Source organism: Meleagris gallopavo, chromosome 31 (assembly GCF_905368555.1).
Source record: "Meleagris gallopavo chromosome 31, MGAL_WU_HG_1.1, whole genome shotgun sequence".
NCBI lineage: Eukaryota > Metazoa > Chordata > Aves > Galliformes > Phasianidae > Meleagris > Meleagris gallopavo.
This window is the reverse complement of record NC_139434.1, coordinates 1,766,785-1,785,644: the sequence shown is the minus strand read 5'-3', so window position 1 is coordinate 1,785,644 and position 18,860 is coordinate 1,766,785. Positions and strand designations below refer to the sequence as shown.

At 64.0% G+C, this 18,860-nt stretch overlaps 2 protein-coding genes across 4 annotated transcripts; both read left to right on the top strand.

Moving 5' to 3' along the window:
- The first annotated feature begins 1,005 nt into the window (after positions 1-1,005).
- On the top strand, positions 1,006-12,441 carry NR4A1 (nuclear receptor subfamily 4 group A member 1). Of its 2 annotated transcripts, none has more exons than XM_085212227.1 (7): positions 1,006-1,149; positions 3,369-4,120; positions 4,722-4,851; positions 4,935-5,086; positions 6,313-6,515; positions 8,435-8,613; positions 11,032-12,440. In XM_085212227.1, exons 2-7 carry the CDS (start codon positions 3,371-3,373, stop codon positions 11,280-11,282), a joined length of 1,665 nt encoding a protein of 554 aa, XP_085068353.1. In that variant the 5' UTR covers positions 1,006-1,149; positions 3,369-3,370; the 3' UTR covers positions 11,283-12,440. The 2 variants fall into 2 exon arrangements, with proteins under 2 accessions (XP_085068353.1, XP_085068354.1); XM_085212228.1 differs by having other exon boundaries at positions 1,025-1,110; positions 11,032-12,441.
- A 1,571-nt stretch (positions 12,442-14,012) lies between these two features.
- On the top strand, positions 14,013-18,417 carry ATG101 (autophagy related 101). Of its 2 annotated transcripts, none has more exons than XM_085212404.1 (3): positions 14,013-14,165; positions 15,415-15,703; positions 17,744-18,417. In XM_085212404.1, exons 1-3 carry the CDS (start codon positions 14,149-14,151, stop codon positions 18,146-18,148), a joined length of 711 nt encoding a protein of 236 aa, XP_085068530.1. In that variant the 5' UTR covers positions 14,013-14,148; the 3' UTR covers positions 18,149-18,417. The 2 variants fall into 2 exon arrangements, with proteins under 2 accessions (XP_085068530.1, XP_085068531.1); XM_085212405.1 differs by having other exon boundaries at positions 14,016-14,165; positions 15,418-15,703.
- The last annotated feature ends 443 nt before the right edge of the window (positions 18,418-18,860 follow it).

Sequence of the window (18,860 nt, the reverse complement as noted above, 5' to 3'; positions counted from 1 at the left end):
GCTGATGACGTCACGGGCTGCCCCCCGGCACCATCTCTGATCTCCACCCCCGGTCCTGTGCTGCGGTACGGCTGAACGCCGGGGGGGGAGGGGGGGGGCGGGACCCCACAGCTCCAGGGTTCTGCGGTGGGTCCAGGTGACGTCATCGGGTATTCCGTGACGTCACGGGGAACCCCCCCGGTGGGGGTCAACACCGGAACCCTCAGGGCAGTGAACCTCCCCCCCCCCCCCCCCCCCGTGGGGGTACCGATGGGACACCGCACAAAGTGACATTGCCGGGGGGGGCACCGCTGGGGGGCACTGAACGGGTGGGAAATTAACGGGGGGAGGGGCGCTAAAGGGGGGGGGCACCGCTGGGGGGGCGGTACTGGGGAAGCGGACATTAACGCGGGTGGCTCTAAATGGGTTGGGAGCTCTGTGGGGGGGGGCATTAGCGGGGGTTCACCGCCCGACAGCCGCGGGGTTTCCATCGGTGCCGCCGGGGGGGGAGGAACTACGGGGGGGGGGGACGCCGTGGGGGGGGGGGGGAATCCCGGAACCCCCACCCCGCCCTCCCCGGGTGGAACGGGAGACCCATCCTAAGTGATGGGGGGAGTGGGGGGGACCCCAAGATGGGGGCATCGGCACTGGGGGAATTGGGGGGGGGGGGGTGCTGGAGATACTGGGACCGAAATGGGGCTGCGCGATGGCACTGGGGGTCCGGGGGGGGAGGGGGGAGTTGTCACGGGGCCGGGGGGGGGCACTGCGGTTAGGGTGGCACCGGGGACTCCCGCACGGGGCCTCCCCAACTTTAACACCCCCCCCCCCCCCCACGCCCCCCGCGGCGGCCCCGGGAGCTCCTGGAGGAGAGGAGGGGGGGGGGGAGCGAAGGGGGGGGAGTCGCGCGCTATTTTTAGTCGGGGCCGCGCGGTATTTTTAGCGCGAGCGCCGCGGTTGCGTCAATGGAACCCCACGTGCGTCACAGCCGCGCCCCCGCCGGAACCGCCCCCCCCCGGGCCATGTTCGGGACCGCCGTGCGTCACCCCCCCGCCCCGCCCCGCCGCACCGAGCGCTTAAGGGAACGCCGTGGCGGCTCCGGGAGCCCCGGCGGAGCGCAGAGGCACCGGAGAGGTACCGGAACGGCACCGGGAGCGCAGCGCCGGAACGCGGGTATGGGGTGGGGGGCGGACCGGGGGGGGGATTGGAAAAGTCATAACGGAGTGTCCCGGTATTAATGGGGGAAATCGGGACGGGTGTCTCGGTGGCAGCGGGGAAGTGGGGATGGAAAATCCGGTATTAACGGGGAAAGGCGCGGGGGTGTCCCGTTTGGAGCGGGGAATTCGGGGGGGCTTCCCGGTGTTAATGGGGAATGTCGGGTTCGGGGTGGTGGCGGAGCGGGGGGGTCCCGCTGTGCGGTGTTGGGGGTCGGGGTTCAGTGGGGGGGTGGCATTTCTTGGGGTCTCCAACCGCGGCGAAAGGCCGGAGCTCGGAGCTGCCCGACGGCTCTGAGTGCGCGGGGGGGCGGGGGGGGGGATGAGAGGCCGTGACCCCAAATGGGCAGCAGAGAGCGGGCAGCGCTATGGCGGTGGGGCAGGACGGGGCAGCAGGTGTGTGTGTGGTATGGGGGGGATGTGGGCAGTGTCGTCCCCCCCCCCCGGCGGCGGCTGCTCCCCGCCCCCCCCCCCCCGCGCTCCGTGCCAGGGCCGCCTCCAGTCCTGCCTTGGCAGCGCTGCGGGCAGCTGCCCGAGATCCCGATGGGGAACGCGGCCGTGGGCAGCGCGGAGACGGCTGCAGAACGGGGGGGGAACCTCGTCCCGGTGGGGGGGGGGGGGAAGGAGGAGGGGGGGGGTTTGCTTTGTGCTGACCCCCAGCGACGGCGCCTCGGGGCTGGCAGAGGGAACGCACGCGGTGACCGAACCCGCAATGAGCTGCGTGGGTTCACGCGGCCGTCCGTGACATCGGGACCGCCGTCTGTGGGAGGAACGCGTCCCGTGGGTGCTGTTTGTTGAGGGGAGGGGGAAACGGGGCGGGGGTCGTAGCGGGCCGCCCCACAGCCCCGACCCCTCAGAGCCGCTCAGCGCCTCGGGGACGCACCGCTATTTTCGGAGGTGGCACTCAATGAACACAACGTGCCAAATCCACCCCTCCCCCCCCCCCCGGCCCAACAGCACGGAACGGCCCTGCGGGGACCCACGGGACCCACGCGGGGTATTTTTAACCCCGGGTTCGGTGTCGGTTGTCGGGGCCGGCGGGAGAGCGGCGGCGCGGTGCGGGGTTTGGCCGGGAGCTGCGTGACCTTTAAAGGTCCGCGGGATGAATTTCACGGCTCTCCTCGGCTCTCGGGTCACCGCCGGTTCGCCTTTCAGCGGGACGGGGATTCCTGTTTCGGGTCTCCGTGAGATCGGATCCGCTTCCCAAACCCTCGGGCTCCGTTCTCCACGCGGCAGCTCCGCTTGCGGTTCCCCCCTCCCCCCCAACCCGCACCGCTCCGGATCCCCGCACGGCTCGGTGCTGCATCCCCATCCCAGCGCCCATTCCTGCTTCGGCTCTCCGTGTTCTCTCGGCCACGTCGGGATTCGGGAATCCGCCCTCCCGCATTCCTCCCTCCTTCCCTTTCGGCTGCTTTGCTAACCCAGCGTTTTGGGGAATGTCCTTTGCGCCAATTGGCTGCGCGGTGACCTTTTGTGGGGACAGAGGTGGCACCGAGTGGCTCCGCGCCTCCGGCCACTTGCCAGGGGGCCACCGTGTGCCCAGAGTGGCTCTCGATCCACCCCAATCCATCCCTCGGCTGCTCTGTCCTGTGGGTGGCACTGGGATGGGTGCAGCAATGGGATCCCCAAGTGCCCAACGTCCCCTCTCCATCCCTGGCCATCTGGTCCTTAGGGTGGCACTGGGGTGGCTGCACCACTGGGGTCTGCGAGTGTCCAATGTCCCCTCTCCGTCCCTGGACACGTGGCCCTTGGGGTGGCACCGCAGTGGATGCACAAACGGGGTTCCCCACTGTCCCCTTTCCATCCCCGGGCACGGGGACCTCAGGGTGGCACTGGGATGGCGGTGACCGTGGGAACCCCAGTGCCCAACGTCCCCTCTCCACTGCTGGCCACGTGGCCCTTGGGGTGGCACTGGGGTGGGCGCACAAGTGGGGTCTGTAAGTGTCCAGTGTCCCCTCTCCATCGCTGGGCACACGGGTGTCCCCGGGGCTGTTTGTTTGTTGGTGTCCCGGGGCTGTTTGTTTGTTGGTGTCCCCGGGGCTGTTTGTTGGTGTCCCCGGGGCTGTTTGTTGGTGTCCCCGGTGCTCCTCGGTCCCGTTCCCCGCTGTTTGTTGGTGTCCCCGGTGCTCCTCGGTCCCCCCGGCCCCGTTCCCCGCTGACGCCCGGCTCTCCCCGCAGCCATGCCCTGCATCCAGGCGCAATATGGCACAGCCACCACCGGTCCCTGCGATCGCTGCCCGACCGAACTGCTGAGTCCGGAGGGCGGCCGATACCCCATGGAAGTGCCCGGCGCCGACCCCACCGCCGCTCCGGCTCTTCCCAGCTTCAGCACCTTTATGGAGAGCTACGCCGGGGAGTTGGACGCCTTCCTTTGCCAGCTGCCGGCCGGCGGGCAGCACTTCAGGCTGGAGGAGCTGCAGGTGTACGGCTGCTACCCCGCGGCCTTCGGGCAGCACGAGGAGACCCTCTCCTCCTCCTCCTCCTCCTCCTCCTCCAGCGGGTCGGACTGTTACGGCAGCCCCTGCTCCATCCCATCACCGAACTTCCCCGCTCCCCAGGCTCCGGGCTGGGACGGCTCCTTCGGGCCCTATTCTCCCAGTTACGACGGGGGCCGGCAGTGGGGCGAGGCGGTGAAGGGCGGCGGTGCGCAGCCCCAATTCTTCTTCGCGCCCCCCAACCCCGTCGGTTCCCCGAAGGACCCCCGCCTGATGGACGCGGATCCCTTCGTTCTGCCCCACGGACCCGCTGGGGCTTTCCCTGGGTTACCCCTCACCCCGACGTCGCCGTTGCTGGAGGGACCCCCGCTGCCCCCCGCCCCTAAAACCCGCGGCCCCGGAGCGGCTGAGGGACGCTGCGCCGTCTGTGGGGACAACGCGTCGTGTCAGCACTACGGAGTGCGGACCTGCGAGGGCTGCAAAGGCTTCTTCAAGGTGAGGGGTGGGCTGCGGGGGGGAGGGAGGGGGGCACCGGGCGGGGGTCACCTGCAGGGACGGTCCTCAGCCCCAGTGGCTCAATTCTGGTGTCCCCATCCCCGGGGTCCTCAGCCCTAATGGTCCCATTCTGGTGTCCCCAGTTCCAGGGGCCCCGTTCCCAACGTCCCCAGATCTGATCTCTCTCCCTACTCTGATGGACCCAGCCTCGGTGTTTCCCAGCTCCAGTGATCCCAGTCCTGGTGGCCTCAATTCCAGTGGCCCCATCGCCATCCCCAGCCCTGGCAGCCCCACTCTCACATCCAACCCCAGCTCCCGTCATCCCACTCCGGTGCCCTGAGCACCAACGTCCCCAGCTCAAGCGACCCCAACCCTGGTGACCCCCACCCCAGTGTCCCCATCCCCCCCACGCCCAGCTCCGGAATCCCCATTCCTGACGTCCCCATCTCCGGTGCGCCCAACCCCAGCACTCTCAGTCCTGCCGTCCCCAACTCGTCGTCCCCTCCGCGTCCCCCGGTGCCATCAGCCCCGGATGAGCACCCGGCGCAGGCGGTGGCAGCAGACAGAAACCCTTTTGTCCTTCTCCTCCGTCCCCCCGCAGCGCACGGTGCAGAAGAACGCCAAGTACATCTGCCTGGCCAACAAGGACTGCCCCGTGGATAAGAGGCGGAGGAACCGCTGCCAGTTCTGCCGCTTCCAGAAGTGCTTGGCCGTGGGCATGGTCAAAGAAGGTACGGTGCCCGGGCTGTAGGGCGCAGCGTGGGGCCGTGGGGCCGAGGACGTGGGGCTCACGGCGCGTCCCACCCGCCTGCAGTGGTTCGGACCGACAGCCTGAAGGGTCGCCGCGGCCGCCTGCCCTCCAAACCCAAACAGCCGCCGGACGCGTCGCCCGTCAGCCTCATCACCTCCCTGGTGCGGGCGCACATCGACTCCGTCCCCAGCGCCACCAAGTTGGACTACTCCAAGGTGGGAGCCGCCCCACATCCCCATCCCATCCCGCTGTGTGAGCCCAACCCCACCCCCATCCCATCCCATCGCCCGATCTCAACCCCCTCCTCACTGCCATCCCATTGAGTGATCCAACCCCATCCCATCCCACTGCCCAACCCCACCCCATCCCATCACCTGATTTCAACCCCATCCTCACTCCCATCCCACTGCCCAACCCCAACCCCATCCCATCCCATCGCCTGATCTCAACCCCCTCCTCTCTGCCATCCCATTGAGTGATCCAACCCCATCCCATCCCATTGTCCAACCCCACCCCCATCCCATCGTCTGATCCCAACCCCATCCTCACTCCCATCCCAGCCCTCGATCCCTTTCCCGTCCCACAGTTCCGGGAATCGGTGCCATCCCACTGCCCAACCCCATCCCCATCCCATCCCATCGCCTGATCCCAACCCCATACTCACTGCCATCCCATTGAGTGATCCAAACCCATCCCATCCCATTGCCCAACCCCAAACCCCATTCCATCCCATCGCCTGATCCCAACCCCATCCTCACTTCCATCCCAGCCCTCGATCCCTTTCCCGTCCCACAGTTCCGGGAATCGGTGCCATCCCACTGCCCAACCCCATCCCCATCCCATCCCATCGCCTGATCCCAACCCCATCCCCATCCCATCGCCTGATCCCAACCCCATCCCCATCCCATCGCCTGATCCCAACCCCATCCCCATCCCATCGCCTGATCCCAACCCCATCCCCATCCCATCCCATCGCCTGATCTCAAACCCATCCTCACTGCCATCCCATTGAGTGATCCAACCCCATCCCATCCCACTGCCCAACCTCAACCCCATCCCATCCCATTGCCTGATCTCAACCCCAATCCCATCCCATTGTATGATCCAAATCACATCTCCACCTACTGCCCAACTCCAACCCCATCCCAATTCCCATCCCATTGCCTGATCCCAACCCCATCCTCACTCCCATCCCAGCCCTCGATCCCTTTCCCGTCCCACAGTTCCGGGAATCGGTGCCACCCCACTGCCCAACCCCATCCCCATCGCATTGCCTGATCCCAACCCCATCCCATCCTAGTGCTCAATCCCATTCCCATCCCACAGTTCCAGGTATCAACGTTGTGCGGCTGCCCACCCCCATCCCATCCCCACCCCACTGCCCTCCCCCATCCCAACCCACCCCCACCCCCACCTCCTGCCTGACCCCCTGCCCCCGCAGTTCCAGGACTCGGTTCCGTGCCACCTGGAGAAGGAGGACTCTGTGGACGTGCAGCAGTTCTATGATCTCCTCACGGGTTCCATGGACGTCATCCGCAAATGGGCCGAGAAGATTCAGGGCTTCGCCGAGCTGCCACGGGAGGACCAGGATCTGCTGCTGGAATCCGCCTTCCTCGAGCTCTTCATCCTGCGCCTGGCCTACCGGTGTGCCTCGGGCTGGGCCGTGGGGGGACGTGGGGATGTGCCATGGGGACGCCTGGGGACGTTCCTTAGGGGACATCTGGGGACGTGTCATGGGGGTTGGATGTGCCATGGGGACACCTGGGGACGTTCCTTAGGGGACATCTGGGGACGTGTCATGGGGGTCGGATGTGCCATGGGGACACCTGGGGATGTTCCTTAGGGGACATCTGGGGTCATGTCATGGGGTTGGATGTGCCATGGGGACGCCTGGGGACGTTCCTTAGGGGACATCTGGGGACGTGTCATGGGGTTGGATGTGCCATGGGGACGCCTGGGGACGTTCCTTAGGGGACATCTGGGGACGTGTCATGGGGGTTGGATGTGCCATGGGGACACCTGGGGACTTTCCATACGGGACATCTGGGGATGTGTCATCGGGGTTGGATGTGCCATGGGGACGCCTGGGGACGTTCCTTAGGGGACATCTGGGGACGTGTCATCGGGGTTGGATGTGCCATGGGGACGCCTGGGGACGTTCCTTAGGGGACATCTGGGGACGTGTCATGGGGGTTGGATGTGCCATGGGGACACCTGGGGACGTTCCTTAGGGGACATCTGGGGACGTGTCATGGGGTTGGATGTGCCATGGGGACACCTGGGGACGTTCCTTAGGGGACATCTGGGGACGTGTCATGGGGGTTGGATGTGCCATGGGGACGCCTGGGGACGTTCCTTAGGGGACATCTGGGGACGTGTCATGGGGGTTGGATGTGCCATGGGGACACCTGGGGACGTTCCTTAGGGGACATCTGGGGACGTGTCATGGGGGTCGGATGTGCCATGGGGACACCTGGGGATGTTCCTTAGGGGACATCTGGGGTCATGTCATGGGGGTTGGATGTGCCATGGGGACGCCTGGGGACGTTCCTTAGGGGACATCTGGGGACGTGTCATCGGGGTTGGATGTGCCATGGGGACGCCTGGGGACGTTCCTTAGGGGACATCTGGGGACGTGTCATGGGGTTGGATGTGCCATGGGGACACCTGGGGACTTTCCATACGGGACATTGGGGATGTGTCATTGGGGTTGGATGTGCCATGGGGACACCTGGGGACTTTCCTTAGGGGACATCTGGGGTCGTGTCATGGGGGTTGGATGTGCCATGGGGACACCTGGGGATGTTCCTTAGGGGACATTGGGGACGTGTCATCGGGGTTGGATGTGCCATGGGGACACCTGGGGACCGTGTCATGGGGTTGGATGTGCCATGGGGACACCTGGGGACGTTCCTTAGGGGACATCTGGGGACGTGTCATGGGGGTTGGATGTGCCATGGGGACACCTGGGGCCATGTCACATTAGGGGACATCTGGGGACGTGTCATCGGGGTTGGATGTGCCATGGGGACACCTGGGGACTTTCCATAGGGGACATTTGGGGACGTGTCATCGGGGTTGGATGTGCCATGGGGATGCCTGGGGACGTTCCTTAGGGGACATCTGGGGGCATGTCACAGGGGATGTGCCATGGGGACACCTGGGGACGTTCCTTAGGGGACATCTGGGGGCATGTCACAGGGGATGTGCCATGGGGACACCTGGGGACATTCCATAGGGGACACCTGGGGCCATGTCATGGGTGGCATTTGGGGACATGTCATGGGGGATGTGCCATGGGGGTTGGATGTGCCATGGGGACGCCTGGGGTCATTCCATAGGCGACATGTGGGGACGTGGCACGGGGACATGCTATGGGATCACTTGGGGACGTGCTACGGGGTGATGCACCGCGTACCTGGTGAGCCGCGTCCCCCCATGTGCTGGGGACACTTGGGGACGTGCCATGGGGGGGGGAGTCTTGGGGACAAACCATGGGGGACGCGGCCATGGGAGGACACTTTGGGGATGTGGCACGGGGTGACACGTTGCCGACCCCACAGCTCCAAGCCGGAGGAAGGGAAGCTCATCTTCTGCAACGGGGTGGTGCTGCACCGGCTGCAGTGCGTGCGGGGCTTCGGCGAGTGGATCGATGCCATCCTGGAGTTCTCTCACAGCCTGCATCGCATGAGCGTTGACGTGCCTTCCTTCTCCTGCCTCGCCGCCCTCGTCATCATCACGGGTGAGGTGGCACGCGGCCCTTTGCGGGGTCCCACGGGGTCCTGAGCTGTAGATCCTCCGCGGCCCCCCATGGATGACCCTCGCCGTTGGTGGCCCCTTTTGGGTCCCTGATGGCCCTGCGATGAGTTCCTGTGGGTCCCCGCCCTCTCGGAGTCCCCAGTGGCCCTTTGTGGGGTGCTCATGGGGTCCTGTGCTGTTGGTCCTCAGTGGCCCCGCATTGGGTTCCTATGGGGTCTCCATGTGTTCAAGTGTCCCCAGTACCCCACATCAGGTTCCTATGGGATCTCCATACGTGTCCCCAATACCCCACATTGGGTTCCTATGGGGTCTCCATGTATTCAATATCCTCAATACCCCACATTGGGTTCCCATGGGGTCTCCATGTGTTCAATGTCCCCAATGGCCCCCCAGTGGGTTCCCATGGGGTCTCCATGTGTTCAATGTCCCCAATACCCCACATTGGGTTCCCATGGGGTCTCCATGCATTCAATGTCCCCAGTACCCCACATTGGGTTCCTATGGGGTCTCTATGCTATCAGTGTCCCCAGTACCCCACATCAGGTTCCTATGGGGTCTCCATACGCTCGGTGTCCCCAGTACCCCACATCGGCTTCCCATGGGGTCTCCATGTGTTCAATGTCCCCAATACCCCACATCAGGTTCCCATGGGGTCTCCATGTGTTCAATGTTCCCAGTGCCCCACATCGGGTTCCCATGGGGTCTCCACGCGCTCGGTGTCCCCAATACCCACATCGGGTTCCCATGAGGTCTCCATGTGTTCAATGTCCCCAATACCCCACATCGGGTTCCCATGGGGTCTCCATGTGTTCAATGTCCCCAATACCCCACATCAGGTTCCCATGGGGTCTCCATGTGTTCAATGTCCCCAATACCCCACATCAGGTTCCCATGGGGTCTCCATGTGTTCAATGTCCCTAATACCCCACATCAGGTTCCCATGGGGTCTCCATGTGTTCAATGTCCTCAATACCCCACATCAGGTTCCCATGGGGTCTCCATGTGTTCAATGTCCCCAATACCCCACATCGGGTTCCCATGGGATCTCCATGCATTCAATGTCCCCAATACCCCACATCGGGTTCCCATGGGGTCTCCATGCATTCAATGTCCCCAATACCCCACATCAGGTTCCCATGGGGTCTCCATGCATTCAATGTTCCCAATACCCCACATTGGGTTCCCATGGGGTCTCCATGTGTTCAATGTCCCCAATACCCCACATCGGGTTCCCCTGGGGTCTCCATGCGCTCGGTGCCCCCAATACCCCACATTGGGTTCCCATGGGGTCTCCATGTGTTCAATGTCCCCAATACCCCACATCGGGTTCCCATGGGGGGTCCATGCATTCAATGTCCCCAATGCCCCACATCGGGTTCCAGTGGGGTCTCTATACATTCAATGTCCCCAATACCCCACATCGGGTTCCCATGGGGTCTCCATGTATTCAATGTCCCCAATACCCCACATCGGGTTCCCGTGGGGTCCCCATGCATTCAATGTCCCCAATACCCCACATCGGGTTCCCATGGGGTCTCCATGTATTCAATGTCCCCAATACCCCACATCGGGTTCCCATGGGGTCTCCATGCATTCAATGTCCCCAATACCCCACATCGGGTTCCCATGGGGTCTCCATGTATTCAATGTCCCCAATACCCCACATCGGGTTCCAGTGGGGTCTCTATGCATTCAATGTCCCCAGTACCCCACATCGGGTTCCCATGGGGTCTCCATGTATTCAATGTCCCCAATACCCCACATCGGGTTCCCATGGGGTCTCCATGCATTCAATGTCCCCAATACCCCACATCGGGTTCCCGTGGGGTCTCTATGCATTCAATGTCCCCAATACCCCACATTGGGTTCCCATGGGGTCTCCATGTTTTCAATGTCCCCAATACCCCACATCGGGTTCCCGTTGGGTCTCCATGCATTCAATGTCCCTAATACCCCACTTTGGGTTCCCATGGGGTCTCCATGTATTCAATGTCCCCAATACCCCACATTGGGTTCCCATGGGGTCTCCATGTATTCAATGTCCCCAATACCCCACATTGGGTTCCCTTGGGGTCTCCATGTATTCAATGTCCCCAATACCCCACATCGGGTTCCCATGGGGTCTCCATGTATTCGATGTCCCCAATACCCCACATTAGGTTCCCATGGGGTCTCCATGTATTCAATGTCCCCAATACCCCACATCGGGTTCCCATGGGGTCTCCATGTATTCAATGTCCCCAATACCCCACATTGGGTTCCCATGGGGTCTCCATGCATTCAATGTCCCCAATACCCCACATCGGGTTCCCGTGGGGTCTCCACGCGCTCCGTGTCCCCAACCCCCCACACTGAGCTCCCATGGGATCCCCCAGCCTCACTCCCCCCCCCTCTTTCCCAGACCGCCACGGGCTGAAGGAACCAAAACGCGTTGAAGAACTGCAGAACCGAATCGTGGGCTGCCTGAAGGACCACGTGGCTGCGGGGGATCCGGGCCGGCCGGGCTGCCTGTCCAAACTGCTGGGCAAACTGCCTGAGCTGCGCACGCTGTGCACCCAGGGACTGCAGCGCATCTTCTACCTGAAGCTGGAGGACCTGGTGCCACCTCCGCCCATCGTGGATAAGATCTTCATGGACACTCTGCCCTTCTGAGAGCCTGCGGGGACGCCCGGGCACCCCATGGGGACACCTCACTGGGGACAGGGCCAGCCCCTGGGGTCACCACCCCACTGAGGACAGTGATGGCCCTTGGGGTCAGACCCTGTGGGGATGCCCGAGGTGATGTCCTATGGGGACACCCGGGTACCCCGTGGGGACAGTGCCAGCCCCTGGGGTCACACGCCATAGGGACACCCGGGTACCCGTGGGGACAGTGCCAGCCCCCAGAGTCACTCCCCATGGGGACATCCAGGCACCCTAGTGGGGACATTGCCAGCCCCCTGGATCACATCCCATTGGGGACAGCCAGGGTCGTATCCCATGGGGACACCTGGGTACCCCATGGGGACAATGCCAGCCCGGGGGTCACTCTCTATTAGGGACACCCGATTAACCCACGGGGACACCTGGACACCCCAGTGGGGACAATGCCAGTGCCTACAGTCACTCCCCATTGGGATCAATGCCAGCTCTTGGGGTCACACTCCATTGGGGACACCTGGGTACCCCGCTGGGGACAGTGCCAGCCCCCAGTGTCACAACCCATGGGGACAATACCAGCCCTTGGGGTCAGACCCTATGGGGACATGCAGGTACCCCATGGAGACCCCCAGGCACCCTGCTGGGGACAGTGCCAGCCCCTGGGGTGACACTCCATGGGGGACACCCGGGTACCCCCTGGGGACATCTGGACACCCCAGTGGGATCAATGCCAATCCTTGGGGTCAGACCCCATGGGGACATCCAGGTACCCCACTGGGGCCAGTGCCAGCCCCCCAGGTTCACACCCCACGGGGACACTGGGCTCTGCTGGGGACACCCAAATACCCCTTGGGGACAGTGCCAGCCCCCAGAGTCACTCAGCACTGGGGACACCTGGCTAAACCCCTCCATGGACAGCCAGCTCTTCCCTTGGGGATGTCAAAGTCCCTTGGGTGTCCCCTCACCTTGGGGGTGCCCACATCTCCCCCTTGGGGGCCCCCCCCATCCCATGGGGGCCCCCCCAACGTGCCTTCAGTGCCCCCCACGCGGCGCTCCCCCCTCTGTACAAACACCTGCATTGTAAATACCCAAACCATGTACATAGCAGCGGGGGGGCTACCATCCTCTCCCCCCCCCCCCCCCCACCGCCCCTTTTATTTTTTCTCCTTTATTTTTTGTTCTTTGGGGCCTTTTTCTGTATATAAACTCGTACGCAGGATCCGATGCTTCCCTCTCCATCTCTGCCCACGAGTGCTGTGGCCCCGATTTAATCCTGGGGACGGCCGTGCCCACACGCTGCCCACATCGCTGCCCTTGAACTGTCCCGTCCCCCCCCCAACCCCCCCCCCGTGCCCCCACACCTGTCGTGTCCCTGATTTATCCTCCCCGAAATAACCCGGGGTGTGTGACCGACACCCCCCCCCCCCCCCCCCCACAGCCTGCAGGAATGGGGATCCGGGGATGGGGGGGCACTGGGGGGGAGGGAGGGGGGGGGTGACAGAGGGATAGTGGGGACGGATTGCGAGGGAGGGGTCCCAGCGTATAGGGACGGGGGTGCGGGGGGGTCCCAGTGCATAGGGACAGTGGGGATGGGGATGGGGGGGGTCCCAGTGTTTTAGGACAGGGATGGGGGGGGTCCCAGTGCGTAGAGAGGGGGGTGGGGGGTTCCCAGTGCATAGGGACAGTGGGGATGGGGATGGGGGGGGGGTCCCAGTGTTTTAGGACAGGGATGGGGGGGGTCCCAGTGCGTAGGGAGGGGGGTGGTGGGGTCCCAGTGCATAGGGACAGTGGGGATGGGGATGGGGGGGGTCCCAGTGTTTTAGGCCAGGGATGGGGGGGGTCCCAGTGCATAGAGAGGGGGGTGGGGGGTTCCCAGTGCATAGGGACAGTGGGGCTGGGGATGGGGGGGGTCCCAGTGTTTTAGGCCAGGGATGGGGGGGGTCCCAGTGCGTAGGGAGGGGGATGAGGGGGTCTCAGTGGATGGGGAGAGTGGGGAAAGAAAGGGGGCATTCCAGTGCATGGGGACCGGGATGGGGGGGTCCCAGTGGATAGGGACAGTGGGAACAATAGGGATGGGGATGGGGTGGGGGTCCCAGTGCGTAGGGATGGGGAGGGGGGTTCTCAGTGTATGGGGACAGTGGGGGGGAGAAGGGGGAGGGTGGGGAGGGGTCAGAGGGTCACCGCCCCGTCCCCTCCGTCCCACCCCCGCGGCAGAAGTTCGGGGACACGGCGGCCGGAGCAGAACAAGGGCCACATTGAGGCGGTGGGGCCGGGAGGGGGAGGCGCGGTGGGGCACAACAAAGCGCCCTCTGTCCTTCTGTCCCTCTGTCCTTCTGTCCCTCTGTCCTTCTGTCCTTCTGTGCCCCCCACAGCGCTCAGTGACAGCGAGGGGGGAGGGAGGGGCAGAGGGCTGCGGGCGGATCGGTGAGAGATCCGCACGTGTCCCTGCATCCCCGTGTCCGTCTGTCCCCGTGTCCTCTGTCGCCGTGTCCGTTTGTCATCCCGTCTCCACTTCGCCCCCACTTCGCACCCACGTTCTCCATTTGCGGCCGCGGCACCTCCCGCCAGGGGGTGCTGTGCTTTCGGCCGTATCTCCCGGAAGTGATCCCCTCTGCGTCACTCTATGGTGTTTGAGATCGGAACGAACCAAGTGGGCAGGGACGGGAGGGGGGGATGATTAGGGTTAGGGTTGGGTTTTCATCTTCTGGTGTCGCGTCCCGAAAGGGAGAGGCATCAGAGGACATTACAGAAACGTAAAACAATGAGAAGAGGGGATAAATAGGTGCGACACGGGAGAAATCCCCGGCTTTCCTGCAGAGGATGGTAGGAAACCCCCCCCCCCGCGCCGTGGGCCGCGCCTCCCCGCAGCGCCCGGCCGATGGTGGGAGCCGCGCGGTGCGTGCGGGGCTGCGGGGCGAGGGGTCGGAGGGGGGGTTGGGCCCGTGGGTGGGGGGAGCTGGAAGCAAAAGGGGCTGGGGAGGAAGGGGAGGAAGGGGAGGGGTCTGGGGTGTGAGGGGGGGGCTGGGCCCTGCGGGTGTGAGGGGCTGCGAGGAGAGGGGCTGAGCCCGTTGGGGGGGGGGGCGAAAGGGGCTGGGGCCGTTTGGGGGCTGGGGGGGGAGGGGCTGGGGATAAGGGGGAGTGGGGCGTGGGGGGGGTCTGGGGGGAACGGGACAGGGCCTGGGGTGTGAGGGGTTTTGGGTGAGGGGACAGGGACTGTGGGCAAAGGGGACAGGGAGGAGGGGGGCTGGGCCCATGGGGGGGAACTGGGGGCAAAAGGGGCAAAGAGTGCAGGGCCTGGGGGTGTGAGGGGCTGGGGGCGAGAGGACTGGGCTCATGGGTGGGGGGACTGGGGGAGAAAGGGGCTGGGGGTGAAGGGAGCGGAGCCCGGGGGTGTGAGAGGGGTCCTTGGGTTGGGGGGTGCTGTGGCCTACAGGCATGAGAGGCTGGGGATGAGCCCGTGGCTGTGGGAACTGGGGGCAAAGGGGGCAGGGCCTGGGGGTGTGAGGGGCCTATGGGTGAGGGGAGCCAGGGAGGAGGGGGCTGGGCCTATGGGGGGGGTGAAAGGGGGCAAAAGGGGCTGGGGGTGAAAGAGAGCCAAGGGGGGGGGGAGGTGAGGGGAATGGGAGTGGGGAGCCAGAGCCTGTGGGTGAGAGGGGCTATAGCCCTACGGGAATGAGGGGCTGGGGGCAAAGGGGACGGGGTCTGGGGGCGTGAGGGGTCTATGGGCACGAGGGGCTGGGGAGGAGGAGGGGAGGGGTGGGGAGGCAGGAGTGAAAGGGGCAGTGGGAACGGGGCTTGGGTGCGTGAGTGGTGGGGGGCAAAGGGGACGGGGTCTGGGGGTGTGAGGGGCCAGGGCCTATAGCTGGGAAGAGAGGGGCTGAGCCCGTTGGGGAGGGGGGCTGGGGGCAAAAGGGGCTGAGGGTGAAAGGGCCTGGGGGTGTGAGGGGCCTATGGGTGTGAGGGGCTGGGAGCGAGAGAGGCTGGGCCCACGGGTGGGGGGTGCTGGGGGCAAAGCAGCCCTCGGGCTCGTGGGTGCCAGGGGTCCTTTGGGTGGCAGGAGCCAACAGCTGTGGGCGCTGGGGGCTGGGGGCTGCTGGGGGATGAGGACCCCCCCCCCAAAAAACACCTTCCATCACCCCCACAGCAGCACCTCCCGCGGCCCCCGCAGCCGCGCTGGCGCCATGAACTGCCGTGCCGAAGTGCTGGAGGTGTCGGTGGAGGGCAGGCAGGTGGAGGAGGCCATGCTGGCCGTGCTGCACACCGTCCTGCTGCACCGCAGCACGGGGAAGTTCCACTACAAGAAGGAGGGCACCTACTCCATTGGCACTGTTGGCACTCAGGACGTGGATTGCGACTTCATCGATTTCGCCTACGTTCGTGTCTCCTCCGAGGAGCTCGACCGGGCTCTGCGTAAAGCTGTGGGGGAATTCAAGGTGGGGAGCCCAGGGGGGGCTGGGGGAGGGCGTTACTGCGGCCCTACAGGGGTCTCTGATGGCCCTATGGAGGTTGGGATGTGGAAGGAGACTTAAAGGCCATCCTTAGAGCCATAAAACCGTAGAAGTGGATTGGGTTGAAGAGACCTTGTCTGTGTTCGTTGTAGGGAATGGGACCAGATGGCCTTGAAGGGTCTCTTCCAACTCAAACTTGGTGGTTCTGTGATCTTAATGATCATCCGCAGAACCACGGGGTGGTTGGGTTGGAAGGCTTAGGGTTAGGGCTTAAAGTTCCACCATGGGTTGGTTGGGTTGGAGGGAGCCATGCAGGTGAACCATGTGATGGTTGAGTTGAAAAGAGCCCTAAAGGTCAACCATGGGTTGGTGGGGTGGGAAGGACCCTAAAGGTCAACCATGGGTTGGTGGGGTCAGAAGGACCCTAAAGGTCAACCATGGGTTGGTGGGGTCGGAAGGACCCTAAAGGTCAACCATGGGTTGGTGGGGTCAGAAGGAGCCCTAAAGGTCAACCATGGGTTGGTGGGGTCGGAAGGAGCCCTAAAGGTCAACCATGGGTTGGTGGGGTCAGAAGGAGCCCTAAAGTTCCACCATGGGATGGTTGGGTTGGAAGGAGCCCTGGAGGTCAACCATGGGTTGGTGGGGTCGGAAGGACCCTAAAGGTCAACCATGGGTTGGTGGGGTCAGAAGGAGCCCTAAAGGTCAACCATGGGTTGGTGGGGTTGGAAGGACCCTAAAGGTCAACCATGGGTTGGTGAGGTCGGAAGGAGCCCTGGAGGTCAACCATGGGTTGGTGGGGTTGGAAGGAGCCTTGGAGGTCAACCATGGGTTGGTGGGGTCGGAAGGAGCCTTGGAGGTCAACCATGGGTTGGTGGGGTGGGAAGGAGCCCTAAAGGTCAACCATGGGTTGGTGGGGTCGGAAGGAGCCCTAAAGGTCAACCATGGGTTGGTGGGGTCGGAAGGAGCCCTGGAGGTCAACCATGGGTTGGTGGGGTCGGAAGGACCCTAAAGGTCAACCATGGGTTGGTGGGGTCAGAAGGAGCTCTAAAGGTCAACCATGGGTTGGTGGGGTCGGAAGGAGCCCTGGAGGTCAACCATGGGTTGGTGGGGTCGGAGGGAGCCTTAAAGTTCCACCATGGGTTGGTGGGGTCGGAAGGAGCCCTGGAGGTCAACCATGGGTTGGTGGGGTCAGAAGGAGCTCTAAAGGTCAACCATGGGTTGGTGGGGTCGGAAGGAGCCCTGGAGGTCAACCATGGGTTGGTGGGGTCGGAAGGACCCTAAAGGTCAACCATGGGTTGGTGGGGTCAGAAGGAGCCTTAAAGTTCCACCATGGGTTGGTGGGGTCAGAAGGAGCCCTGGAGGTCAACCATGGGTTGGTGGGGTCGGAAGGAGCCCTGGAGGTCAACCATGGGTTGGTGGGGTCGGAAGGAGCCTTAAAGTTCCACCATGGGTTGGTGGGGTCGGAAGGACCCTAAAGTCCAACCATGGGTTGGTGGGGTCGGAAGGAGCCCTGAAGGTCAACCATGGGTTGGTGGGGTCAGAAGGAGCCCTGGAGGTCAACCATGGGTTGGTGGGGTCAGAAGGAGCCCTGGAGGTCAACCATGGGTTGGTGGGGTCAGAAGGAGCCCTAAAGTTCCACCATGGGATGGTTGGGTTGGAAGGAGCCCTGGAGGTCAACCATGGGTTGGTGGGGTCTGAAGGACCCTAAAGGTCAACCATGGGTTGATGGGGTCGGAAGGAGCCCTGGAGGTCAACCATGGGTTGGTGGGGTCGGAAGGAGCCCTGGAGGTCAACCATGGGTTGGTGGGGTCGGAAGGAGCCCTGGAGGTCAACCATGGGTTGGTGGGGTCGGAAGGAGCCCTGAAGTTCCACTGCGGGGTGGTTGGGTCAGAAGGAGCCTCAAAGGTCAACCTTAGAGCCAGAAGACCCTAAGAGTGGTTTGGGTTGAAGGCCCTTGTCCCTCTTCATTGCTGGCTTGGAGCTTTGGGGTCCTTCCCGACCCACAGCGCCCCGTGCCGCCCGCAGGACGCGCTGCGCAGCTCAGGCAGCGACGGGATGGGGCAGATCTCACTGGAGTTCTACCAGAAGAAGAAATCCCGTTGGCCCTTCTCGGATGAGTGCATCCCCTGGGAGCTGTGGACCATCAAAGTGAACGTGGTGAACCTGGCCAACGAGCAGGAGAGGCAGATCTGCCGCGAGAAGGTGGGCGAGAAGCTGTGCGAGAAAATCATCAACATCGTGGAGGTGATGAACCGCCACGAATACCTGCCCAAAATGCCCACCCAGTCCGAGGTGGACAACGTCTTCGACACCAGCCTGAAGGACGTGCAGCCCTACCTGTACAAGATCTCCTATCAGATCACCGACACGCTGGGCACCTCCGTCACCACCACCATGCGGCGCCTCATCAAGGACACGCTGGCTCTGTAGGGCCCGGGGACGTGGGGCGCGTCCCCCCGAGCTGCTTCCCACCTTTTGGAGCTCTTTGGGATCCTCCGTTCCCTCCTCTCTGCTCCTGAGAGGCTCCGTGAGGAGCTGGGCTGGCCCTGCCCCCCTAATTGTGGGGTGCTGCTCCCGTGCTGCTCACCTGGTCCGAGGAACCGGCTCGGCAGCCCCCAGGGTGGGTGAGTGGTTGCCCCGCATCCTGCCCCACACCCTGCCTTCCTCTGGGGCAGAAATAAATTATTTCCCTTTTCCCATCACGTCCCAGCATCTGTGAGGTGGGAGGGGGGATGAATAAGGGAGCCTGGGGGGGTTTCCCTATGCCGTACAGGAGGCAGGGATGGGACAGTGGCCCTATGGGATGGGATCTGAGCTCCCCAGCTGTGTTCAGCCCCCCAAGCTGTACTGACCCACCCCCCCAGCTGTGTTCAGCCCCCCAGGCTGTACTGACCCACCCCCCCAGCTGTGTTCAGCCCCCCAAGCTGTACTGACCCACCCCCCCAGCTGTGTTCAGCCCCCCAGGCTGTACTGACCCACCCCCCCAGCTGTGTTCAGCCCCCCAAGCTGTACTGACCCACCCCCCCAGCTGTGTTCAGCCCCCCAGGCTGTACTGACCCACCCCCCCAGCTGTGTTCAGCCCCCCAGGCTGTACTGACCCACCCCCCAAGCTGTGTTCAGCCCCCCAAGCTGTACTGACCCA

Coding starts and splice junctions, on each gene's coding strand:
- NR4A1 (XM_085212228.1), top strand. CDS start 3,371: ATGCCCTGCATCCAGGCGCAATATGGCACAGCCACCACCGGTCCCTGC. Junction 4,121..4,721: donor GCTGCAAAGGCTTCTTCAAG/GTGAGGGGTGGG, acceptor GTCCCCCCGCAG/CGCACGGTGCAGAAGAACGC. Junction 4,852..4,934: donor CGTGGGCATGGTCAAAGAAG/GTACGGTGCCCG, acceptor ACCCGCCTGCAG/TGGTTCGGACCGACAGCCTG.
- ATG101 (XM_085212404.1), top strand. Junction 15,704..17,743: donor AAGCTGTGGGGGAATTCAAG/GTGGGGAGCCCA, acceptor TGCCGCCCGCAG/GACGCGCTGCGCAGCTCAGG.